Source organism: Centruroides vittatus, unplaced genomic scaffold, assembly GCF_030686945.1.
Source record: "Centruroides vittatus isolate TY-2023 unplaced genomic scaffold, ASM3068694v2 contig_157, whole genome shotgun sequence".
Lineage (NCBI taxonomy): Eukaryota > Metazoa > Arthropoda > Arachnida > Scorpiones > Buthidae > Centruroides > Centruroides vittatus.
Window position 1 is genome coordinate 178,376 of NW_027120963.1, and position 27,801 is coordinate 206,176.

General features: G+C 33.5%; 1 protein-coding gene across 1 annotated transcript in view; it reads left to right on the top strand.

The window, feature by feature from the left end:
• The window catches only part of LOC136968785 (bifunctional 3'-5' exonuclease/ATP-dependent helicase WRN-like), a 122,056-nt gene extending 94,461 nt beyond the window's left edge, over nt 1-27,595 (top strand). The window contains 26 exon segments of the mRNA XM_067262821.1: nt 7,788-7,835; nt 7,927-8,022; nt 9,029-9,191; nt 11,242-11,311; nt 11,380-11,447; nt 12,174-12,282; nt 14,038-14,112; nt 15,633-15,715; nt 15,848-15,954; nt 16,020-16,126; nt 16,456-16,616; nt 18,707-18,798; nt 18,940-19,012; nt 19,118-19,226; nt 19,480-19,668; nt 20,693-20,777; nt 22,670-22,720; nt 24,077-24,132; nt 24,216-24,247; nt 24,458-24,558; nt 24,561-24,673; nt 25,289-25,385; nt 25,943-26,221; nt 26,355-26,607; nt 26,678-26,823; nt 27,292-27,595. Of these exon segments, the coding sequence (XP_067118922.1) occupies nt 7,788-7,835; nt 7,927-8,022; nt 9,029-9,191; nt 11,242-11,311; nt 11,380-11,447; nt 12,174-12,282; nt 14,038-14,112; nt 15,633-15,715; nt 15,848-15,954; nt 16,020-16,126; nt 16,456-16,616; nt 18,707-18,798; nt 18,940-19,012; nt 19,118-19,226; nt 19,480-19,668; nt 20,693-20,777; nt 22,670-22,720; nt 24,077-24,132; nt 24,216-24,247; nt 24,458-24,558; nt 24,561-24,673; nt 25,289-25,385; nt 25,943-26,221; nt 26,355-26,607; nt 26,678-26,823; nt 27,292-27,420 (2,892 nt within the window). The 3' untranslated portion in view covers nt 27,421-27,595.
• The last annotated feature ends 206 nt before the right edge of the window (nt 27,596-27,801 follow it).

A 27,801-nucleotide genomic window follows, 5' to 3' on the forward strand; every position in this document is an offset into this window, starting at 1 on the left:
CCAACATAAAATGCTGGTAAATATTTTAAAATTTTAATTAAATATAATCTAATTTACAGGTGAAAGATGCTGTTAATAATAATTGACAAATTTCTATAAAATATGTTTTAGTTCACAATGAGAATAATTAAATTTATAATGAATATTGCTGTTTAAGAAAAATAAATGAATAGATTAAGTGTAGATTTAATGTCAGGGTTGCAAAAGTTAATGTTCAAATGGAGCTGTGGGAGAAAGTCTGGGAACCACTGATATACATCAGTCCTTTGACTTGCACATTTTTGATTTTGATCAAGCCAAATATTTTTTCTGCAATTTATGTAGAACACATCAATTTTACAAAATATGTCAACTGTCAATTGTATAGATTTGAAACTTTTTACATTTGTTGACACATGCGCATGTGTGAGGCAAGTCTGTTGAGGCGTTTGTCAGTGCAATAGCATCATTGTCATTTCAACTGTTTTCTTAGAAAAATGGATGCTCCAATCATCAATGCATGTTTTAGGAAGAGTTTTGTAATCTGCTTTTTGGAGGGCATGGAACCTATAAAAATGCACCGAAGAATGTTGGCACAGTACAGAAGCAGCTGCATGTCTCTGAGAAAACTTTATTGCTTCGTGACAATGGACCTCCTCATACCACATCCAGAACTGTGCAAATCATTGGAAAGATTGAGCTTGATGTTCTTTTTCATTCGTTGTACAGCTGGGACCTCATTCTGAAGAATAAGCACTTGTTTTTCATATTTGTTATAAAATGATGATCAGTCTGCAAGACTGCACGGTGGCATAAGTATAACAGATAAAGAGCAATGATATTTAAAGGTTAAATAAGCTAAGCGTAGTAATTTCAATGGTAAAAATTTGCAGCAGTCTGGACAGAGTTTTGTAATCTGCTTTTTGGAGGGCATGGAACCTATAAAAATGCACCGAAGAATGTTGGCACAGTACAGAAGCAGCTGCATGTCTCTGAGAAAACTTTATTGCTTCGTGACAATGGACCTCCTCATACCACATCCAGAACTGTGCAAATCATTGGAAAGATTGAGCTTGATGTTCTTTTTCATTCGTTGTACAGCTGGGACCTCATTCTGAAGAATAAGCACTTGTTTTTCATATTTGTTATAAAATGATGATCAGTCTGCAAGACTGCACGGTGGCATAAGTATAACAGATAAAGAGCAATGATATTTAAAGGTTAAATAAGCTAAGCGTAGTAATTTCAATGGTAAAAATTTGACAGCAGTCTGGACAAAACTGTATAGTCTATTTCTGATTGCCATTATTGCGGATGGAACATTAACACAGAGTTTAATTTATCACAAATATAATTCCAAACAGCATTTTTCATTCTATAATTTTTCCACATGCCAAAAAAGACCGTAAAAAATGCTAACAAGTAATCAGTGTTTGGCAACACTGATTATTTGTTAGCATTTGCTGTCATGTTAAATTACTAATTATGTTTGTTATTACTCGAGAAGTATGCGGCATAAACCAATCAATAGAGTAAATGTCTAAGTTTCACCTGTCCGCATTTAAACGTCTCGTTGTCCACTCTCTGTAGGAAGTGCCATGTAAACAATAAAAGTGATCGTACAAAATAAAGTGGAATTGACTATTACAAAGATGTATTGAAAAATGTAAGCTATAATATATTACTTTATGATATAACATAAGGATTGCATTTATCAATATAACAGTTACGTGATCAATGATTTTGTAGAAAGAAGGTATGTGAAAGATTTATTTTGAATATTTTTAATATATAAACATTTTATTACCGCTTACAAATTGGCTGTCATTAATTTGAAATTATCATGTTCGATACAAATATTATTTTTCATTCAGGAATCTCGATTGCCTTTTCCAGTAATCGTGTCGGAGTCCAAACTGAAAAATACGAAAATGTCGAAAGACAATTCGACAGAAACGACAGATTCTTCGTCCGAATCCGAATCGGAAACTTCTATAGAGGATGCGTTAGAGAAAATTAATATCTTCTACGATAATAAATTTAACAGTCTTTCTTCTTCCGAGGAAGAACAAGAATCTAAATATCTTTCGCAAAATTATGTCCACAATACGACACTCATCTCTCCTTTGTACTTTTCCACATCCTCCGCAACGACTTACGCTACAGAAGAAGATTCTGAATGCTTTAAACATTCAAAACAAGTTAATGGTACTGAAAATTTGAAGTCTACCAATAATTTAATTAAAGGTGGTAACTTATCTGATTTAGAAACAGAAATTTTTCATTGGGAATCTCATTCTTCTAGTTCATTAACGTGTAATAAGTCTCGATCGGAAACTTCGGAACCTGTAATGGAAAAGTTAACGGGAAGAACGATAACGTCTGTTAAATCTAAAACCAAGAAATCTTCGAAACAGAAAAGGTCAGAAAATGCAACTTTTTCCAGTTCTTTGGACTCCCGTTTTTTGTATTTACACGGAGAACTTCCTTTATATAAGTACGACGTTTATCCGCCTAATACTTTGGTTCCAGCATCAAAATCAACCTCTCAAACAAAGTCTTGCAAACATCAAAAAATACCTCAACAGAGGAAAAATAAAAGTGACTGCCAGAACCGTATTGTTTCGAATTCTAATCTCTGTTCTAAAAATAATTTAAAAACTTCTTGTGGCAGTAAGAAAAAGCAGAATCAAAAGAACACCTTAACTCAGATTGACGTAGGCTGGTAAATCGATAAACTCTTGTTTTTCTTAGAAAAGTCGTGTTAGTCAAGGCGAGACCATTGGCCTTTCATGTCGAATTTGATATAGAACCAAAAATTTATTACATATATTATAAATTAGAGTGTCGTTTCTCACTCTCGTCCACGTTGGTCTCGAGCTAGTTGCCTTTATGCCCACCTGTAACGAGCAGAAACACTTCACATAGCCTTTAATCTGTAGGAGTTTTGTGTTGGAAACCAGAATTGACTTTGGCATCAATGATATTTGACCATTTAAACAATAAAAAAAACAAAATTTTTATATTAAATATTTAAATATAACTTAATTACAGTATCTTTACCCATAAATTGTGGGTCGTAATTGCCAACCGGTCGTCAGAAAACATCGCTTCGACAATCTGCCGTAAATTACAAAGCTTCGAGTTACACGATTTGTTAAAGTATGAAAGGTGAAGTTTGTATTACATTTAATAAAAATGTAGTATTTTATTTAATATTTAATTTTGTTGTGTACTTGTATTTATCATCACTTGTTAACGATTTTTCAAACAAAGTATGGGCAGAAATTGCTCTACTACTAGATGATTTTAAATTCCTGGGGTGATGCAATATTTTGTGAAATTTTGTTTACCGTTATCGTGTTACTTGGTATGTATTCGACTGCACGGTATTCATAACATAATGTAATTCTTATATGGTATATATGCGAACAAAAGTACACTTGGAACCTTAAACTCGTATTGCGACTAAGCCAACATCTACACGTCATTCTCATATATCTGCTAGAGCTGCGATTCTCAAACTTATTCAATTCGTAGACCACTTAAATAGTCTGAGATGAACTGCGAACCACTAATGCCCTGTTCATTTTTTGCCATGCACCACATACCCGTATTTTGTCATTTTTCGTTAATGAGTGATGTATGGCTTTCAAAACTTTTCTCTAGTTAGTTGGTGCTTCTATTTGGAGGTAACATTTCAGTAGAAACTTCGTTGATTGTGAAGCATTCAAAAAACATACCTTTTTGAGTAAAGCTGAAGATACTTTGCATATCTGTGATTTGTCCAAAAAGTATTGGGGAAATGGGGTTGCCGAATCCGAAAACAGCAGGAATGAGTAACCGAGAAAAGTCTAGATTGAGTAATGACTCGGAGCCAGACGGAGATATGACTTCTCTTTCTACTGCTGCTGACGTGGCTGGTCACCAGTTCCTTGGCCCAAATACTAGTTGGAGTGCTAGATGATTTAGATGACGGGAAGAATGCAAAAGAGGAAGAACTGATATCCATACACTTGTAGCCACATTGGTTGCTGCACTGTCTGTGTCTTTCAATTGACAAGAAGAGGCAGTCTAATTCAACAATTTGACTTTGATATATTTGACCAAATGGCTTGCAAGTACTCTGTCGAGACGTGATGGCCAATTCACGTTTTCTTCAACGGGTTCGACGTGGCGGCAATGTACTCCTGGATTTCGTATAAGGACGTGGCTTCTGCAAACATCAGCCACCAAAACTTCATATTGTGACTTTGCGAAGGGCTACTCGGAAAGTAGGCAATGCAAACGAGGCTCGAAAGAAGAAACTTTCGCACGGATTTATCAAACTAGCAAATTATTTTTACCTGTAATATTTGCATGCATATTTAAGTAAATGTATATGTGGGGTCAAAATGACCCCAATCTAAACAAAGGTATGGCATTATTTCAGTAAACCAAGTGTTAAGAGTCTGGTTACAGCCATGTATTATATGTGGCGTGTGCCTACATTGCTTAAAATAACACGTGACGATATGATAACTTAAAGATCATATTGAAAATTGTGTGATTTTTTTCAATCCAGAAAGCACAAGAGACTAAAGAATCACTCAAAACAGTGGATCTTTAATTTGGAGAGGTTATTATTTATCGGTATTTGCATATAATATAGTTATGATATGGTTGGTAATTTATAGAATCTGTCATAACGAAATGTGCAAGTGGAAATGGCACAGGCACTCAAACATGTATCGAGATAAATGAAGAACTGTCAATTGAAAAACCGAGTTTATGTAATGGCAAGAATGGAAACAAAGAAATATGAAGAAATATAAATAAATAAAATAATCCGAATAAGGCAACAAGCTGTTACAAAATGTTAAACATTTTTCAGTTTCTTTTTCTAAATGTTCTAAGTTTAACATAATACAATTCTAGAGAATGAAAAATCTCTTACGTGCCAGACATTTAATGTTTACATTGTTTCCTGTGAGAATTTTCCCGTGAAGTGCGTGATTAAAACGTGTTATCGGCTTACGACAGTCAGCATTTTGTTGAATTGGACGGGTTCTTTCATATGCACATTCTTAAAAATGAGCTAGAAAGCATTAGGAACATTGTTTCTTATGTGCAATTTGTGATGATAACTTTGCCAATAAAATAGAACAAGATTAATCATAACTCGTGTACCTTTCAACTTTTTAACGAACACAGCATTTTATCTTCTGTCTGATAACCTTTACAAAGGACTGAGATGGGTTACCATTCAATTCAACACGGTGTTAAATTCCTGCGTGTAGGAATGGCACACTGCCATCTTTAATTACTATCTTGGTTATCTGGCTGTTGACCAAATATAGTTGTTAGTACATTGACTCAAGGATGGATCTAAACTATGTTTTTACAAATTGCACTGTTGTCAAGTAGTTGAATATCTACAGAATTTGACAATAGTCATTCCTCAATGAATGAACAGATTAATAAAAATACAGAATAATTTTGTGCGGATGATTGGATTATTTTTGTGCTTTCCATATTTTATAAAATACACATATCTCTTCTAAAAAAGTCCAGAGTTTATTTGTATTTCATACCATGCTAGGTTGTTTCTTAAATCTGAAGTATTTAAGTTTTAAGAAACACTTCGTCTTCAGTCACATTATCACTTTGTCGTCAACTATTTACTAATTATTTACTAAAAAATTTTCACGTGTTAACGAACAGTTCGGAATACGAACAAATCGGATAAGGAACACTTTCGCGAAAGATTTTCGTGTTTGAACACCAAACACCTTACAGAACAAATACGACAAGAAGTAACATAAAATAATGAATAACGATTGGTCTTCCCTTGTCTTCGGGAACAATTCGAAACCTTTCGGAACACAGGAGACATCGACATCGATGCTCAATCCGGTATATACCGATTGGATGGTATCCCTCCGTACTTTGAAACTCTCCCTTGTAATTTCAGCCTTTTATTATTCTGACAGAAACAATTTTTTTTATAATATTTGCAAGACTGTCGTGTGGGCACTCGTTAAGTTTTGCATTGGTTTTTATTTTCAAAAGGTGAGAGTGGGCAGAAAATGTTTGATGTTGCTAGACAGTATGGCTTGAACAGGTCTACAGTTGGTACAATCTTAGCTAAGAAAGATGCAATCAAGAACACTCAAGCAGCTGACGGAGTAATGAAATTCACAGAAACGGATCTGATGACAGAAGTTTCGAATGAAGAACACCAAGAAACTCGGCGAGATATGTTTTCTTTTGTAAAAGAGGGATTAATGCCAATATCTGCTATTAAAGATCTTTTGAATAAGTGGGAGGATGCCAGAAGGATGGTCTTAGAATGGCATGCAAACCAGGTTGAGGTTAATAGGCTTGGGGTTCTCTACAGTTACAATGCTATTAATTACTTCTGAAAAATCTCGAAGAAGTGAGAAAAGCAATCGACATTAGACAGATTTTTTAACCTCCACAAACAGAGAGAACACGACTAATAAAAATGCAAGACTGCGTGTTTATGTATTTTTATTATTACATGTAAATAAACGTAGTTAGAAAGTATATATGTTTTATTTTTTCGGGTCTCCAGAACGAATTAATCAAATCCCCATAAAAACCTATGGTAAATTGATAATTGATTAACGAACAATTCGGATAGCGAACACAGTCTTGGAATGGATTATGTTTGTTAATAGAGATTGTTTTTGTCAGATCACATCATTTTCATAGTATCAAACTTAAGACTGTGAATTCTTCATAGGACTAGCCATTGGTCTTCTAGACGAAATTCATGGGTAATTCTTATTGAAGCATTTAAGCTCCTTTTGCTTTGGTTTGAATGTAATTTGGTTGTGTTTTCATTAAGTACGTGCCGACTTACGGCTTTCAAGAAGAGCGTAGACTACTAAATATTAACTTAATGCATTAGTAACAGAACTGGTAAAATTATATAAGATTGTCATAATTTTATTCGAGAGTTACAAAAATAATTAATTCTGAAAAAGTTTGGATAATTAAAAGTTGCGTTTTTTGGTCCCTTGAGCTTCGAAATAATGAGGTTTTTATCGTAACATGTGGTTTGGGTGGAGATATTAATTAATTGTTCCTTCAGTGGGCAGAGCACAAAGGACACACTTGCCGACACAACAACTATTTTAGGAATAGCGGTGGGAAAATCCCTTGACGACACACGGGAACGCCATCACCTAGACTTAGTCCTCCCTTTGAATGTACTGTACTAAAGGCTAACACGATTGCCTGATGTTGTCCTTCTAGCACATAGACCATCATAGTCCTCGTAACAGGCACTCAGTCATAAAATACAGTTTTTTTTCTTGTACCATCTTCTTTGGGCTCTTCTTCCCTCTGCTGTTTAGTTTCCTTCCTTTCATTTTGTCGACAGTTCCCACGTCATCTCCGACGACCATTCCCATTTGTGCAATACTTTACATCCCTCGCTTCTCTAATTGACATATTTCGTCTTTCATTTGCCACATCTCCCAAAGAAATTTGCATCTTATTTTCCCCTTCTGCAAAGGATAATATTTTAGTTATTTTCGCATTGACAGTCATTCTCTGAAAAAAGGAGAAAACGTTTATCTGCCAAACCTAACACAACAGTTGTATGCTTTGCATACTAACAAAGAATCCTTGCAACTGTACATTACTGCGGCCCAAGCAAGATTCGTGAAAACACTTACATTCACTTCACGCATTAAATCTAAATGTTGAACTGTTTAAGAACAGTTACAAAGCTAAACACTTAGATAGGACTATGAAAATATTCACACAAAATATTGAAATATAATTTTTTCTTACAGGACGGAGAATATTTAGATGAAGATTATATTGAAGATGGATTTAATGGCGTAAGAAATATTTCTTGAATATTGTAAAGTCCTTTTTTAAATATAAATGTAACGTAGTTTATTGAATACGAAATTTGTCTGCTTATTTTAGAATTTGTTAGAAACAAACTGCAAAACCTTGAATAAAAATACGGAAGAAAATTTATATGTTGATTTACTCAAAGATGATGACGACGATTTGTTGGAGGTATGTAAAATGGTATCATATGTGTCTGAATTTTAAAGTATGCTTAATTTATAAAAGCATTTTAATCTCATCTTCGCTTGCGGAATGCCCTTTATCGGGAAGTTTGTACCGGACTTCGTAAAAGTCGGACCTTTACTCGAAAAAATTGAGCGTAAGAAGAAAGAATTGAGAGAGAGAGTTTTTAAGTGGGAGTGCAGATGGACTTATAAGTGATTGATCTAACAAAACAAGGATGTCCAGAACCGATTCCGACCAAAAAATAGTCTGACTTTTAAAGAATCTGGCACAAATCTCTCGATAAAGGACGTCCTGCGGGTGAAGATAGAATTACAGTCTGGCTTAACGTGTTTTACTGCAATATGTTAAGAGAAACAAACAACGTTTTACATTTATAAATAATTTATTTAATTTAAAATTTCATTATTATTAATAAATAACTCTGCTTTTTCTTTTTCCATTGATATTATTTAACATATTTGTTTTTTACATACACGAAAAAGTAAACGTAGATTAGGGCTTATCAAACACAGCAATCAAATTTTTAAAACATTTATTGAACTTTGGTTATTGTAAAAACCTTTAAAAGGGAATAACGCCTGTCTACTTTATCTATAAACACACCCGAAAACATTTTTTGTTGTTCTCCATGGACTTGTTTTTTTAATTCTTTCTGCTATTTGGACACTAAAAAGACCTGTAATCCCATCCGTTGTGTAGATTTACCAGCCTGCAATGGAGGCTTCTGATGGTGACAGATTGGTCTTGACATAGATTATTTTCAAGATGAATTAATCCAGATGAGTCAACTCGGACTCAAACGCTCATCCAGAGTGATGGTTCGGTGCCTCTATTGCTTTGGATGCCATCATGTTCAATGTGGCTCGAACCTGTGATTTTTTGCACGTTATATGGATGCTGCTAATTCATAAGCGTGTCGACGAACTTCTTTATTTTGAGGAGTGTTTTTTTTTAAATTAATTAATAATTTATGTATTTTCACAAACAGGTGTGCGAAGAAGCCGAGAGAGAGTTTTTGAATCAGAGTGTGGATAAACTTGAAAATGACGGGTCTAGGGAAGAAAGGATAGCACAAACCGATTCCGACGAAGAGAAGACGGATGAAGATGTCTCAGATCTTTTAGATCTTGTAGATGACATAGAAAGTGAAGGTATATACCAATTATACTTTACATTTAAAAATCTTTTATTTGAAAACAATATATCTAATGTAATAAAGTTACATTGTCATTGCTGGTTCACTTACTCAATAACATGAAATCTATATAATTACACAAAACCAATTGATGAGTCTTAATAAACAAACCTTACAGCAGATTCTTATTAGGTTATAATATGGCTAATTAATTATTAAGGTACTAAGTAATTTAGACTATAAATTGGTTGTTAAGCCATTATCTTACATTAAAATTAATAATTAGAAACAAATTAACTTAGAATATTCTGGAAGAAAAGAGTAGTGCTTATTGAGACTCTAACGCACTCTGAGTCAAACTTTTCTTGATTGTTGATCAATTATTAACAGATGTCCAGAGTGTTGGAATGCCACGCAAAGTGAAGCGTCGGGATGCTAAATATGATCAATGATAGAGTATCTAGTAAAATTATAATTGTATAATTTTGAATCCTATTACTTAATTTTAAAAGCGATCTTATGATTTGAAATGTGTAAAAGGGACGGACTAATTCCACAATGATACAAGTTCTTTTGCTCACAACAGACCTTTCGTTTGTTTGTTCGTTCAGTTCATAGGGAGTTTATTGCTATTCGCTTTTACTCCGAAAGACAGGTAGATGATTGTTAGGCAACCGAAGAGCTGGCCTTATAGAAGATGGCATACGCAAGAGGGGGAATAGGAGGCCTTCTGGGAGGACTCTGGCTCCTATTTAGGCATTATCGGCAAGGAAACCTTTACCTAGAAAACTCATTACCTAGAAAACTCCAAGCTGCCAGCCTGTCTGATCAAAGCATGATCCCGACCGAACTCCCAGTGTTAGGGGTCTGGTCTCTGCCGCTATGAGCGGAGACGGAGTCCGCTCGGCCACTGGTGGGCAACAGACCTTTCCATGTAGGCTGCTATTGAAGACCAAGTTTTATATCCCGCACTAATGAACTTCTGCCAGAACTGTTAGTCCATCATACTAAGATGTGTGATAAGGCTAGTAGTCCTGGCTGGGACAATTGCCTACAAGGAAAGCACTGTTGTGAGTGAAAGCATTTTGTTGTTGTGGAATTATTTTGTCACTTAAACGTGTCTCCTACACAAAAAAATAAATTTTGTACTAAAAAAATTATTAAAAAATTACTGAGTCAATTCCTTTTGTGTGTTAAGAAAAATTGAATTATTCTCTGTTAAATGAACAAAATGGAATGTGATGTAGAATTAGGTGCCGTGAGACTAAAGGCAATTGCTGCTAGAATGAAAAACCGAGAACTTTATTTTGAGACAGCAACAGAACTGTTTTAATTCAAAATAGTCTGTAAGAGATTGATATTCAAAAAGTACAAAAGAAAAGACACTGGTACAAACTCACGTTTAATTGTTATCATTTCATTAAATTTATATATAAAATATTTTACTCTGATGTCATTACAAATTTGAAATTCTCAAATTTAAATTGAAAACTTTGAAAATAATGAAGTTACATCAGTTTAACTACTGATTTTTCATCAACTGGAAGTTTGACACCCCTAAGGGGGACAAAATTATGCACTTTAAGTAGCTGCATTGCTCTTGTGTAAATTTATAAGAAAAATAAGTTTCTAACAGTTTGCGACATCTTGGAGACACACGACAGGCACATTTAACGTGTAAGGACTGTATCATTTAATTATTATTGTGGGTTATATTTTAGTATATAACCCAGCAAAGCCGTGGAATTAAAGATACCGAAAAATTGGTTGTGCGCCCCATATTATTTCGATTTTTATTTATTAATCACCGAAAAGTGAAACGTTTATTTCATATTTTAATGCTGTCGGCATATTTAGAGAGACGTTAATTACGTTAAAATTATGAAATTAAATCTGGACGTTTAATTTTTTTTTTGTTTGATGCCTTAATGCTTTTAACTAATTCATGCGAACACATTGAATTATGAATTTAACCAATGGAAACCAATTCTACAATTTGATATTTTATAAAAAATTTTGAGCGAGATTTATAAAATTAACTGTTTTAAAATGTATTTTGTGTACAGAACATGTGGAAGTTGGCGAAGATTACCTGAAAACACTAAAACAGCATTTTGGATACAGTCACTTCAGGCCGTAAGTGTAATTTTTTTTTCGTATGAAATAACATTGCTAAATTGTTAATTATTATAACTTCTTACTAGCTTGCAATGGGACATAATAAAAGAAACTTATATTAATAGAAGAGATAGTTGTGTAGTAATGGCGACCGGTGAGTTCATATTCTTATATTTTTCAAATTTATAAATTTTTATTCTGAAAACGTAGTGGTTTCAAAAGTAAAGTATTGAAAATATTTTGTACGTATATTGAGCTGGATATCTACTGGAGCGATTTTGCCGTGCAATTTGAATGCTTTCTACAGTGCACATGTACAGAACATTCTAAAAAACAATGTCTGAATTGTGGGTTTATGTCAGGTTTAGATCCTTCAAGTAGACACATTTTTGATGTGCGAATTGGATGCAGCTAATTGGCGATGATTAAATGATGATGCCAGTTGGTTCGGCTCTGTAGACGGATGCGGCAACCGAGAAATTAAAAGTGGTTTGTAATTTTCCCGAAGTTTTTCATAAAAACAATTGAAAGTGTTAAAATCTGTTTGAAAAAATTTCTCTATTGCTGTATTAGACTTTTGCATCACACTCAATGCAGTTATCTTGTTCTTAGAGGTGGTATTTTAAGACGAGAACTCCATCTTAACATACTATATCTTGTTTACTGAAAGCAGCTATATCAATATTTAAATTGATCAAAGAGTTTTCTGTTGTGATATATAAACAACAGCCAGAAATATGTACAGTACTGTATTAAAATCTTTTACGTCGTGATCCAGAATGTAGTCGTAATTAGTTATTAGACACATCGGTATTTACCTGTGAATTGTTAATTAAACTTTTGATATTACAGTTTTCTAAAAGAAATTTAACCATTGCAGGTTCCGGAAAAAGTCTGTGCTATCAGTTTCCGGCAGTTCACAGCGAGAAGACAGTTGTCGTAATATCGCCATTAATTTCTCTAATGGAAGATCAAGTTCTGGCGATGAAGTGAGTAGATTGTTTTTTTTCTAATTCATAGAATTTAATTAACTTTAAGAAAGAAAACTGATGTTCTGATGAAAAATTTTCAAAAACAAAAAATGCACTCATTTATGATGGAACCTATCCTTTAGCTACTTCCAGATCAAGGGTGCAACTAGGCTCTCTTGTCAATCAGGGCAAACTGTGATCTTGATGCCCTCTCTCTTGTTTTGGTGATTTGGGATGTCGATGCAGGTGGATGCAACCTATAGGCAAACTAAGCTGCCATCTAGGGTGGTACCATGATAGACAGATTTTTAAGAAGCTTAATGCTATAAGATGATAAAGATAAACTCTATAACAAATTAATAGAACGGAATGCATTATTTTTTATTTTAAAACACTCAAATTTAGATTTCAAATAGGTTTTTACAAAGATGAGAGCCATCACTTTGTAATTTAGAAAATTCAAGAAGTAAGCACATAATGGTTTAATGAATAGAAAGCTTTTGTACGCCTTGTATGCTATGTGCATGTGACATCTAATAGCAAATATTTTTTACCTGACACTGTTCATAGTTGAGGGATGGCACATGGGACCATCGCAAAGTTTGCTCACGTTGGTTCCATGTTGATAACGCGTTATGAGTTGGTCCACGCTGCTCCCAGTCCCGCTTCCCTCTTATCCACACACTTTTCTCTGGGCACTACCTTACCTGGCTCCAGTAAATTATCCCTTAAAATTTATTTTTTACATGATTACAGAACCTCTTTCAGTGTCTCCTTGCCTGGTCTCTTGGACATGTGCCCCGCCTACCCCATAGCTGTACTTGTGTTGCCTCATAGCTACAGAAAGGATTAAAATGCTAAGCTCCTGTCAGAACTATTATCACAATAATATTTACATAATAAAAATACACATTTTAAGTACAACTGTATCTTTACACTCCTTTAATTAATTTTCTTCTTTCATTTTTTTAATATAGAAAAGAAAGGAATTTATCTACAAAACAGAAGAATCTATTTTAACACAGTCACAAACATAACTTTCATTCATATCAATCTCTTGAGGGCTTTCAGATAAAACTATTTCTTAAAATAATTTAAAGTGACATATTCATCAATATGCACTTTACCAAAATGAATGTAATTGATAATTTAATTAAGTTAAGGATAACAGAATCAACTTGTACATTCAATTTGTGTGAATTGTGACTGTGGATCAATAAACAAAGTAATTTTTATAATTTTATGACTAAATTCCAATTCATTTTACATTAATATCGTATTTTTGTGGAATGACCAGCATGCCAGTCTTCTGGGGAGACCGTGAAGTCGGATATTACCGAGTTTAAGTTGGTCAAACTACAGTGGTATTATTTTATTGTATTCGGAAGAATGTTTTCTTTAATGTTTAATTGACAACTAGTTTTTGTTACATCTGATTAATTTTATAATTTAGATGCAATTTAACTGGCATGCCGGTAACCCTAGGGTTTCTTGCATGCTGGTCTTGCCCATTTTTATGCAGCATGCCGGTCATTCCACGAAAATATGGTAATATTTAATATTAATTATAGTAATCTAATATTTGGATATACTAATGATTTATAAATTTACATTAACATTTCTTCCATTTATTTTTTAACATATTGAATGTAACATATCTCGGACAGACTGTCCATAAAAATTTTCTGGGGCGTTGCCCTCCACGGATTATTCTGTATTGTTACGTTTGCCGTATTGGTTTCTAGAGTTATCTTAACGATGTTTTCATTTCAGTGTAGCTAACATTCCGGCCTGTTACTTGGGATCAGCTCAAAATCAAAAGAAAGAAGTAATATCCAAGCTGTATAAGTAAGTCTGCTTTCAGTATTTTGGATTTAATGATATATAATTTATTTTTTACAGTAAAATATTTTCATTAATACACGGTAAAAATCAATTTACATTGTTTTCTTACAAAATAATTTTAAATAATTTTTCATAAATCTATCAGAGATACCTACTTTATTGAAGTCGGAAATTAACGTAGAACATCTTCCTGCATGTTTAGGACTGATTTAAGTCTGATTTTAAGACTTAAAACTTTTTGAAAAATTCAAAACATTTAAAAAGTCTGGAATAAAATATTACAGGTGAAAGCAAGTATAAATTATTTGTGATCTTTTTCTGAGGTTTCCATGTTTGATTTGTCAATTTTCTTGTAACGACACTTACAACCTTGTTGTGAGCGGTGGTTGGTCCTTGATGGAAGAGACTATGTTAGATAAATTAACAAATAAAAAATGCCCAATGTTGGACAATCTAATGTTTTACTTTTTTACTTTGTCCAATCACTTGGAGAACCAGACCATACTTAGTGTTTTATCCGTTAGCTCAAATGACTTTGTCATTCGAGTAACCACTTAGTTGGCTTTACATAGACACATGGATGCAGAGAGAGGAACTGCGGACTTTCCTCTGAATCCAAAGAAAACTTAAGAGCTGTAATGGTTTTTATCCCTATAAACTAACTGTTACTTTTACTAACAGATAAAGTTTTTAAGATTGCTTTTTATTATAAAGTAACATTTCATGTATTTCATTTCTTCAAAAAACCAAAGGCTTTTTGAAGAAACTGTTTTATAAAAGATTTCCATCCATACGACAATAAAATTTGACTATTTAAATTAAATAATTGAAAACGATAAAGTCGTAACTTTATGACTGTTTTGTAAAAGAAAAAAGGATACCTTTGTAAATTTTATTGTCGTATGGATGGAAATCTTTTTAATGTAACCCAATATACACCTACGGTTTTATAAATAAACAGAAACAAAAGTACTGTATGAGTGCAACAAAAAATTGGAAAGGAGGTGATCTTTTTTTTTTGTATTAAACTGAAGAGGGGCTTAGGAATTAAATAAGCCTGAAATGCATACGAAAAGACAATAAAAGAAGTACCTAACCTCAAAGCTGTTGTGATAGTCTACCAAAATTAATTTTTATTTGGATTAAAGAGACATACATTTACGGAGCGTTAAAACAGCTACCATACTTGTAATTATAAAGTTCTGAAGTCGAGATGTCAGAGGTTAAACTGGAACAAGAGCTTGTGTTGGTGATGTAGACCAGACAGGAAGAAAACTATATTAAAACAAACGTGATGCGATGATAAACAATGGAGGGGAATGTCAAACGAGAAAGAGGGAGCTTTGTCGAGGTGCTTGCAAACAAGTGTTGGGTCTAAACAATTGAGAAAAAGGAGGGTTTAATGACCAAAAAGGACATTTGTTAAGTCATGTGAGCCTGAAACTGATACATCAACTTTTAATCTTAATGTTGTGTATGATTGTAACTGGTATTTTTTATAAAACTAATTCTCTTTGTTTCAGAGGTGAATATAGATTACTGTACATAACTCCTGAATTTGCAGAAGTAGCTACAAATATACTTAATGAGATACATAGTAAAGTAGGTAAGAAAATGTGTGTAAAACCTTTCTATTAAAAAATAATTGTTTAAGTTAGTAGGTCAAATTATTTTGCAAGTTAAAAATGTGAAAAAACTTTAGAAAAATCGATGATAATATTAACTATATTAAAAATAGGGATAATGATGTTTGCAATTGATGAGGCTCACTGCGTGTCTCAGTGGGGACATAACTTTCGTCCACAGTACAGGAAATTGGGCTGTCTCAGGGATCGTTTTCCAACTGCAAGTATTTTTATTTAAAATATTTCCTTGCATATATTTTGTATTAATTGCGATGCGTGTCTTAGATTCCTTTCATGGCTTTAACCGCCACGGCGACGCCACTGGTGCGGAAAGACATCATAGATTCACTTCATTTAAAGGACTGTCGCTTGTTTGTTTCGTCGTTTGACAGGTGAGACGATTTTATTTTTCAAGAATTTAAGACGAGATATAATACAAAGCTTATTTTATATAGTTTATAGAGATATTTGCATTCTATGGGTCGATCAAAGAGTTTATTCGCGAGGAATAGACTCAATGTTTAATGTTTTACAGGATGTTTTATGTTCCCAAAATGAACAGGAAGGCTCGAAAGTGCTTAAATTTTGAACATTTAATGTATTATTCTCTTACATTTTCAGTTTTGGTTAGCATTTTGGAGATTTGTTTGTTTAATATTTTAAGTATTAAACTAATTCAAAAAATTTGAAAGACTTGCCAATATTATTTTTTCTGTTACAGAAAGAATTTGTACTTTGAAGTTTTTCTAAAGAGTAACTCGATTCGAGACGATCTACTTTCCGTGATGCAGGTGAAAGACGGTCGATTGACGTTTGAAGGTCCGACGATTATATATTGTCCGACAAGAGATAAAACAGAAAGCATCACTAAAGTTTTAACCGGTTAGTGTGATTTGATAACACACAAATTAATTTTACTACATGTAACTAAATCTTTGCAATCTTGGTAAAACTTGTACATTCAGAATTTTTTTATTAGATATATTAATAAATTACATGTAATTTAAAGACAAAGATAAAAGTAGCTTGGCACCACAGAATACAATTAAATACGAGCAGAGTTAACTTCATAGGTTCTTCCTCATCTAAAACTATACAAGTTTTTTCAGATTCTGATGTCAGCGGGATTGAGTTTTGTGTAGGTTTAGGTAAGAAAGATGCTTTCGACTCTATTGCAGTTTTGTTCCTATAGCACAAGAAAGTATTAAGCACTCCAAATTATTGTTGAGTTTGTCTTTAAATTATCTACAGTTTCAATTAAATTCTGTTGTGAATTATTATTTTAATTATTTGTTTCTATGTCCTGCAATATTTCAATTATTCTTTATATATTATCCACGTAGACTTTGTTTATAAATAGCACTTACAGATCCGAAGCGCACAAAAAGAGTGTACAGGCGAAAATAAAGATATTTTGTCTTATTTTTGGCTAAGTTTTCTTTCTTTTGCTAATTTTGAAACTACACCAGTATAATAAGTTCTATTTATTAACAAGGTGTACGTGGATAATATATAAACAAAAGTTGTATTATTTTCATTTAATTTGGTATTTTTGGTATATAACATTTAACTTAGTGTAGTGTAGTAAAACGCACGTGGTGAAAAAGAGTCCGACGAGGGGATAGGTGAAAATTAAACTTCTTTATTTTATTTTTCACTGGCGTTTGTTAATTTATACAGGATTCTCGATTCTCATTTGTATTCCGACACTCCTTGGACATAAATATTTTGACACTTGGGCAGAATCGTTATTCTAAAATCTCACGACAAAAGAATTGAGGTACACGACGTGTTACAAAAGGAACACGAAAAAAGAAACTTATAACTAATTACTTAAAACTACTTATACTAGAGAGGGAAAGAGAAGGCGTAGATAATAGGATAGAACCAGACAAGAACGGGTACCTAAACTTAGCTAGCGAACTCTTGGTGGTGGCTATAACTCAGGCCTTCTTGGACGATACAAGATTCGATGACTGTAGAGTTCGAATTTTCTCCTTCGTGTTTCCTTCGATAAACTTCCAGAAGGGGCTTTTGTATTAGATTACTAGAGTTCCTCCCTAGATTCTGTTACGTTCGGCTTGCTGCCTCCTTCGTGCTCCCGTTGGTGCGAAATTCTTGGAGACCTCACCAAGCATGTCCTTACAGCTCGATGTCTCAGCCAAAAGTGGCCAGTCTATCACCTTTTTAGTTCCTGCAGGCTATCCGTTTCTTTTGTCTTATAACCAGTTCGTTGCCACCCGCTGAGAGAAGTTTCCAGAAGAAAGGGGACAGGGAACAAAGGGTAGAGAAATAAAGGGAAAGGGGAATATATATGTATATATATACACAAATAAAATATACAAAAAAAAAAGATATGGCATAAGACCACAGTAGAAATGTTGATTTATAATACTGCGATTTCATTTACTAATATGTTATCGAAAATTATGAATAACTATAAGAGACAATCTAAGTATTTGGCACATACAGATCACACTAGATGACTCTTTATTTAGGAAAATACATTGAAATTTTGATTTGCCCGCAAGAAAAGGTTGTCAGTTTTATTTTGCAATTTTTAAGTCTCTAGCTTCTTACATCAGAACTAAATTATCACAGAAGAATACATAATTCTCACAGAAAATTGATGTTTTAGTGCAAACGGTTTGTTAGCTCCTTGTTATAAATTAATTATGTCGAAAGTATCTTATTACATACTTTAAAGTCAGTATGAAATATTAAACTTTGATTGTAAATTTAGTTATTTTTCAAGGATTTACACATAGTTCTGTTAGAAGAATTTTTATAGGTTCTTTTTCAAACATCAGGATTTTGTAAAAATTGGATAACAATAAATGCAGTTTTAGATGGGATTGATTCAAAACATAATTAACAGAGTTTAAAGTCAAGAACTATGTTTTAAAACATTTTGAAAATACATAAAATTCTTTAAAAAGTTGCATTAATTTCAAGACATAAAATATTTACAGAAATGAAGATATCTTGCACTCGTTATCATGCTGGAATCTCAATCACCGAAAGGAAACTAGCTCATAGAAAATTTGTGGATGATCACGTGGACGTAAGTTACATTTACTACATTTATAGATGTTTCAACGCTTGTTTTTAACATTAATAATTACTTTTTGTTAAAGATTTATGATTATAAATATTAAACTTTATAAAATAACAAGATTAAATTAGAAAAAATGTTTCACGACAGGTAATCGTAGCGACAGTGGCCTTTGGCATGGGCATCGACAAACCCGACGTCCGTCGCGTCATACATTACGGAGGTACTTTTTCTTAAAAAAGAATACTTATTTTCATAGTTTTCTTTTATGAATTAAAGATTTATTCTGTATTTTGGAAATGTTTTACATGAAAAATTTCAATTTTAGCTCCAACAGACATAGAATCCTTTTACCAGGAGGCAGGTAGAGCTGGAAGGGACGGATTAAGAAGCATCTGCCAAATATTTTATTCTCAGGGAGATTTTGGACTTTCCATGTAATAATAACAATTTAAAATATTATTTATTTAATAAACACTGACTTCTTACGCATGTGTTTTTACGCTATAAGTTTTTTTTGTCAAATTTTTAAATGGGTCAAAAACCAGAATTTAAAACTGTTTTAATTCTAAGATTTGTGACTGGTTTAGAAGTTTGACAAACAAACAACTTCCAGTTGTCATTAAGGAAAAATAAGTAATAATTCATAAATGGGAAGACAAAATTACAAATTTTACTTACATGTTTTAGGTTTCGTCTACAAGAAATTACAAACGATAAGTTCTGTCAACATAAATTAAACATGATTGGAAAGATGAAAGAAGTCATTTTGACCGGTAACTGTAGACGTCAGCTTATACTGAGTTATTTTGACAAGAAGTGGAACGCTACCGATAAGTCGAAACCATTTAAAAACTGTTGCGATAATTGCACCAAGAGGTAAAAATTAAATTATTTTATACTTTTAATACTTTACTCTTCTTGAAAGCCAATTTTAATTTCTTAATTAAGAAATATTTAAACAAATTGACTATCTACCAAAAAGTGCAATAAACTGAAATATAATAAAACAATACAAAAATAAATTCATGGAGATGAAATAATGATTAAACTGTTTATATTTAACATTATTCAATGAGCTAATCTTTGAGGTTGCTTAAAAAATGGTATTATTTTTAGTCGTTAGCCTAATATGAAATCTGGGCTTTCCAGTCTAACCCATTCACATACAGGACGGAAATATTTATTAGTTATTAAAGTTAATGAGTATATAAATACCTTAATTTTCTCCTGATACCAGTTGAGATAAGTATCGCATCTCAACTTTTGATGAATCTATTATTTTATTCTTCGAGTGGTTAAAGAATAAATACTTTAACTGGAACTTAGGGGAATATGTCTAATTCAAATGTAATGTGTTAACATGGGCTGACAATGGAGTTAAGCATAAATTAATCTAAGCAACCATTTAGAATATAACTATATTTATTTAACAAACTTATAACTAAAAGTAAATTCAACAATCCAAATATATATATGAGGATATCTAATCTTAAACCTCTAATTCTATCCTGAGAGAGTTTTCATAGCATAAAGTGTATTACCTCATTCCTACCCTCAAAATTAAGCCTTTTGCCATAAAACAACTGAATAGTTTTTATCGAAAAGGTTAAATATTGACTTTAAAGATTTTTCAAAGTAGATCGGACATATTACGCTAAACGTGATTAATTAATTATTAGTTAATTCTGTTCGTTAAATTTATTATAAGATAACAAAAGTCTTTAGTAGCTTACTCTTTAATAATTGAATTGAATTATTGTGTAAAAATTGCTTATAAATTCTGGCTGTTTACATAAGCTTAAAGTGAATTAGTTTTAAAAACAGCTTTATAATAATTGTCTAAAATAGAATTAATGCAGTATTTTAAAAAAAAAATAAGATAAATTATTTTGTATTTTAGGCTAAAAAGAGAAGAAAACGGTTGTTTGGAAGAAACTAAAATAGATTATGGCAAAGAAGCCAAGTTAATTTTTGAAATGATAAAGGTATGTTATTAATTTTAACTTTGTTGAAAATATAATGTAAAGATTCGCTGCCGATCCTCTGCAATTTTTGGTTTGGCGTCTCTTAACCTGGACGGAATTACGAGAGAGCACTGAAATTACTTATGACCTCCAGACTTGTTTACCATACAGTCACGGATAAACTATTGTAGCTCATGCTCTTGGATAATCTACACCACGGTTATTAGTGATCCTCTATTTGGTTTTAGCGTACTTTACTTACATTTAACTTTAACTATAACTTCTAAAAAGGTGACACGATTGTTGAGTTTTTATTATGTGACCATCGCTTTAGAATTAAGCATGTTGGAAAATTGGTGAGCAGAGTATGTTAACATTATACTGTGATCAAATTTACTTGCAAGAAATAGACATAACCGTTACATTTTAATCGGTTAATGGCAGATCCTTTGTGGGGATTTGGATTGCATTGACTAATGGTATGCAATCCAATGGTGACTCTGGAACTACTGATGTCAAGTTCCCCTATCTCACTCTGTGACCCAGAAAGACTAGCATGATACTGGTTACTCCACTCCATGCACATTCCTCCACAGTGATATCAAGGAATCCCTTCTCTTTCCTCCAAATTTAGTTTTATACAAGATTTGGCCATTACAAATCTCTTGTTCTTTTAATGTGTTCTAACTATAAATATTATAAAAAATCTTGTAGTTTTATAATCTTAGCTGTTTTAATTTATTGAATGATGAGTAACCAATAATTCAAGTGCAAGTTGTAGCTTTGGCTGGTAAATATTTTTGGTAGAAAGAATAGTATTATTAAGTAAAGCTTCTAATCCTCAACATAAATTGAGATTAAATTAACTAGCCAATGGAATATTTGGATACACAATATTACTTTTATTTTTTGCGGAGAAACCTCTGACCTTTGTTAAACAGAAGTAGCAGTCGTCATAATGATTTGCTTGTTCTCACCAAACCATTAGTATAGCAACGGGCAAATGCTCCTTTTCTCCTTGTAATTATTGCGGAGCTTCACATAACACCTAATACACGTTAAATGCGGCCCCCATTGTTTGTCTCGATCTCCGAGCGGACATCCGAAATAAAGTCCATAGGCAGTTTTCATCAATTTTGAAATGGATTTATGTTGACTCTTCGTTGCGAATTTGCCACATACATAACAAAACACATCCGGAGAGTTTATACACAAGCATATTTGCCACCACATATTTCAATAAATGTTGAGGTAAAATTTAAAAAAGAAAAAAAATTCCAAATTTATTTTACCTGCGATCGAACACGGATTATCACACACAACTTCACTCGCCAATGTCTTGAGCCGCACCGAGATAACACGTTTTCGAAGACCGATAATGCGTCTTCTTTGTTCACGGTCGACGATTGGTTAAAGCAAGGGTGCCGGAATAATTAGGTCTTATAAACTGACGTCAATCAGGCGGCTGTTCTTTCGTCACCAATCTTACTCATATCTGGATGTTTCTTTTCTCCAAAACTACTGAATTGTAAAAATGTAAATGTAAAAATGTTGACTTTTGAAATTGAAATTTTAAATTTAAGAATTTTTTTGACAAAATCTTTAAATAAAAAACGCGTTAAAATGTGTACCACAAGAAGAACAAGTCAAAGTTTGCCATTTTTTCACGGCTGGGATTGAACATCTGACTTCCCTTAAAGTCAAATAACTAAATAATGTGACTAGATAGAGCATTTCGTATCACACTTTTCGTTTCAGCATGAAAAATACATTATATAAAAATCACTGATGTATCTGTTCCAAAAATCACGTGGACTAGTGTTATTTTTATTTATAATTTTTCAAAATGAACTTTTTTAAAATCCGTCCGAAGTGTAAATTGAGAAAACAAATCTACGAAATTTTTTTTACAGAATTTGGGAGGATATGGATGCCGGAAGGCCATACTTGCACTTATCGGTTCTGTAAGTATTTGTTTTATTTCTACATAAATATACTTATTGGCGAAGCCTTTATCTGCACACAAATTAATTTATTATATAATTTGTACAGTTGTTAATTTGCATTAAAACTCGAGATGGGTCTCGATTTATTAAATTAACGTGCAATTTCCCTGCTCGTCGCTTTGGAGGGTTTCCCAAACATCAGTCCTTGGTCAAATTCTGCGAATGTGAATATCCATTTTCCAAATGAAAAATTTTGAGGGTGGATGTTCACACGGTTGGATGTCGTTCAATTATTTCATTTACTCATTGATTTTTTATATGTTAATATACTTGCTTGCTATTTAATATAACGTTATAATGAAAATCTTTAACTTTTATCTAAAACAAATATTAATATATTTGTTGTTTGTAAATATTAATAGTCCTCAGTTGATGCAGTAGATGCATTTGTTGACAGTAATATGTTGAAAAACACTCTGTATTGAGCTTAGTATAGTGAGTTTCTTTGGATCCACATGATACCAAAAAGAAATGTCATGTACTATGAAAATTTCCATAATTAATGCATTATTGTTTAAATATGATTCGTGAATGAACACTGTGTGTATATTTATAAATAATGGAATTAAGGAAAATTTTTCTCATTTTCTAAATTAGTATTAATCAATTCTAGTATGAACAAAAATTAGGAAATCAACTCAATTTTGTTATTTTTCTTTGCCAGAAAATTAAATGTTTATTCAATACAATACAGAACTGTTGGTCCTGTTTGACACCAAATGGTCATAGAATTTCTACAACATTCTTTGAAAAACAAATGCGTTTATTTTTGTTAATAGCGAGGTCGAGGCCGAAGTTTTAAACGCAAAAACGTGTATGTCAGACATTCACTGCCACTTTCCCGTAAGATTAGAAGTTTGACAACGGCATTTAGAATGCCGAGCGCGATTCCACCGACTTTCCAAACGCTATTGTCAAACTTCTAGGCTCGCAGGAAAGCTACATTGAATGTGCAACGTATACGTTTTCGCATTTAAAACTTTGGCCTCAACATTGCTATTATACATCATAAAATTTTACATCCAAAATCTAATTTATTTATAAAGATAATTTACAGAATTGTTGCCCGATTGTGAATTATTGCGGCATTATAAATGTAAGCAAATGGGCGTCTTGTTCATGAGAATTTGGCGTGATAGATTTATGGTTTTGTCTTGAAAGCTACAGCATACCAAATATAATCATTTAAGGTCATCTCTCTATGAAACTTTCTTTGACTTTTTTCCTCTCTGTACTTTAAGAATTTTTTCAATTTCCTTTTTTACTTTTATTCCTAACTTTGGGTGTTTATAATTACTTAATTTCTAATTACAGAACAGTAAAGATTTGCCCGAATGGATAAAACGTCATCGAAATTATGGAAAAGGAAAGTGAGTGTCATTATGTTTCACATACATCAATAATGTGAGTTTATTAATACTGGTAATTTCTTTTGTGAATTTTTTTTATTTAGGCACAAGACCGAAAAGTGGTGGAAGGATTTTTGTAAGTGTTCTAACTTTGTTGATAATTTGAATTTATTGTTTAATTTGCAGATCTGAATCCATAACACATCTGCTTTAACATCGTTTAATGTCTCATAAAAAAGTTTTTAATTTTAAAATCAAATTTGTAAAATCTTTTGCTAACATAATCTTTTACTAATTTCAGTTAGTAGTCAATTCAATCTCTAAATATTAAATTATCTTTCCACAGACCAAGCTCTGATAATGGATAGTTACATCGACCAACACGCCAAGCGCATACCCGGAAGCAAGGTGGTCTATTACGTGCCGACCCTGTCGCAGAAGGCCGAGTCTTGGCTGAAAACTGTTCCGACTCAACACCTTCCCTGTTGATAGAACCTTTTTCCAAATTACTTAAAGTTCGTCCCAGAAGTGAAGTCGTGAAAACCCTAGAGAAGACAGAAAGGTAAGTAGAAAGTTCAGTTAATCAGTTACGACTTGTGAGGATTAATGACAGTTCTGAATTTACATTGGACACAAGCAGTTTCTGTGCAGACTTGATGATTTACGATATCTCACCACCACTTTTTCAAAAGGTAGGCACATTTGGGTCCAAACAAATGCAATGCCAATCAAACGTACTTCATTAATAGACCCTCCGGTAAATCTAGATATTTAATTTTCACATTCAATTTTAGACTTTCTAGTACAGAATTTATGGTATCTCTTACTATAGTCCATGACGAACCTCCTTGTTTGAGTAAAACTCACTCGGAAAAACGTAAATCAAAACTCCACATCTTAAGTTGCTGAGAAGTTTAATAAAACACGCAACAAACGTTTTCACTCAAATCTGTTGGCCATCATCAGGTTAAACAAATTCGAATATAAACAAAATTGTTAATTTATTTGTATTTAAATTTTTGTTCCATTTTGTTTATATTCGAATTTGTTTAACAGCACAATGAGCAAACTTAATACTTATAAGTGTGTAGCTTTTCTTTCAAAACAAAGATTAATAGGGAATTCGTAAAAACGAGTTTGCAGTTTGATGACTAATTCCGCCATTATTATTTTAAAGCAGATTTGCAGAAAGGAAAACCGAACTTTCGACTTACACCACAGAGAAAAATGAAGAGAATGTCGTCCCTTTGGATCCCAGGGAAGAGGAACTGAAGGTGAGTCTGCTATCTCCACCGAACTCCATGCGAATTTCTTTCGTCACAGCTCCGATGGTTTTGAAATTTCTAAAACCGAATTTAAGACATTACTGGAATCGAACTTTGGACTGTCTCATACATTTTGCTGCCTCTAGACTAATTTCAAATAAGTGTTTAACCGGCATTTTTGTCTGCTAAATGTTTTGTGTAAGGAGGCAAATTTCCGTTTTTGCACATTCCAGAATCCAGGTGGAAAGTTTTGGATTTTAAGCCAAAGGAGTTTACAAAAATTACAAAAGCGTGTCTCAGAGATTGCCAAAGATTGCACCAATACTCGCACCTTGCGGTCTTGAAAACAGATAAAGAAATCGATTTGGCAGATTTGACTTTTGTTGCAGTGGTAAATTTTCGGGCCTCATTGCTCCACCTGGAAATTCTGTCCGAGAAAGAAAGTGTTAATAACTGATTGTATATTAACTTTTTGTAGAAGCTTTTATGTAACAAGGAGCAAATTTACCCTCGATAGATACATAAAGATACCGTCTTGATTAAGATATGTCGTTTTGTATTTTCAGGGAACATTGTACAAGAATCTAATGCAAATAAGAAATGAAATTGCCAACGAAGAGAAAATTGCCCCCTACATGGTGTTCAGCAACAAAAATTTATTGGACTGCGTCTTGCACCGGCCCACTTCCCTGCAGAATCTGGCAAGACTGGAAGATGTTGCGGATTCACGGGTGAAAAAATTTGGAGGGAGAATAGTGGCTTTCGTGTCTGACTTCTGCTCTAAAAACCATCTGGAAGGCGACGTATTTCCCCAAATTGCCCAATCCGTGGTAAACTATTCGAGCGTAAGTATTGTGACATTTTAAATGTGTTTTTGCGTTGGAACTTATGGACAAAATAAGAAAGAATTTCCATAACATGAGATTTAACATGCAGTAATACAGTATGGTAGTTTTTCAAATAGTATTTACCTCTCAGATCGACGACCAACATCGGGACAAATTGGGACAACTGTCACAGACAGAAGCCACATCTTACACCATGTTTGAAATCGAGGGTAAAGACCTGACAGAAATAAAATCCGCCAGGGGTCTGGCTCCCTCCACCGTAGTATCTCACCTGCAGAAGTCCATCAGAATCGGTCTCCCGCTGAACGTAGAACGTCTGGGCGTCACCGCCGAAATGAGAGAGTTGATCGAGAAGACGGTGTTTTCGCCACCGATAAATGGCAGTGGGTGTCCTTTTCTTCTTAAATTTCTGTGTAATTACCAAGTCAAAACGTTCTAACGATTGTTTTTCAGACATCAGTCGCATAACGCCGATTAAAGATCTCTTGCCGGAGCACGTGGGATTCGATCACATCAAACTGGTCCTGGCCCTGTTGGAATGCAAATACGGGGCGAAAGAGAGCGTCATAAAATTGCCACCGGAAGAGTCCGTCGGTCAGGTACGATGTGCTTTGACACCAGTTTGACCTAACCAAACTTTAACAATTCGTCACAATATACAGGATTGACGTGCGTGGTAGATGGGACGGGTGGCGAGCGATAAGAGGAGGCAAATAACTGTTTCGGACCCAGGTCGGTTCCGGCAGCGTAATGGCACAATAAGTAGTTGTTCGAGAAAGTATTCCGAGCCAGGTCCCAGCTTCCTTGAGATGCTATGGGAACATAATCAGTTATGGAAACATTAAATTTCATAGCAGAAATGACGTTAAAAGACGCATCTAGGAACCCTTTCCGGGCTGTTTTTCGTCTGACGTAACTTGGAAGACGAAATTAACGACGGAAATTGCCCGGTGGTAGTGCTAGTCATTAATTAGAACATGGTGAATTGTTAATGTGACCCGACAGATTCCGCGTCTAATCTCGTACATTTTTACAAATTTGAATGTTTTTTTCACTTTAATTTTCAGTCCGAACCGAGCAAAGAAACTTCAGAAAGTTTCCCGAAGAACGAAGGAAAGAGGAAACATTCCGAGCCAGCCGCATCCTTTTCGTGTGTGGGCAGACACAAGAAAAAGAACACACTATTTAATTTGTAAAATGGAGTTGGCGTGGCGAGTTTTGGTGGACGCGCATCGCTTCCATTTTACCGCCCGCAAACATTTTTTCTACGTAATTTTCCAGACAGCTCGAAAATACGTACCGAGCTTCGAGAATTATTGTAAAAAGTTGTGTAAATATTTTTCGTACATTTAAATACGTTTTTATATTGTTTGTTTATTGTCAAATTTTTGAAAATACGTAATCCTCAAAAAACTTTCGGTCGCACATCGTTACCGTAGAACTGGAGTCCCCAAGTTTTCGAGAGGAGGGAGGGCCGCGTTACTAATTCCGACAACAACGGCAGGTCGAAGCGATTTAATATAACACGCACATTTACATGTAAATTAAAAAATAATAATGGTAGAACTTTATTAAAA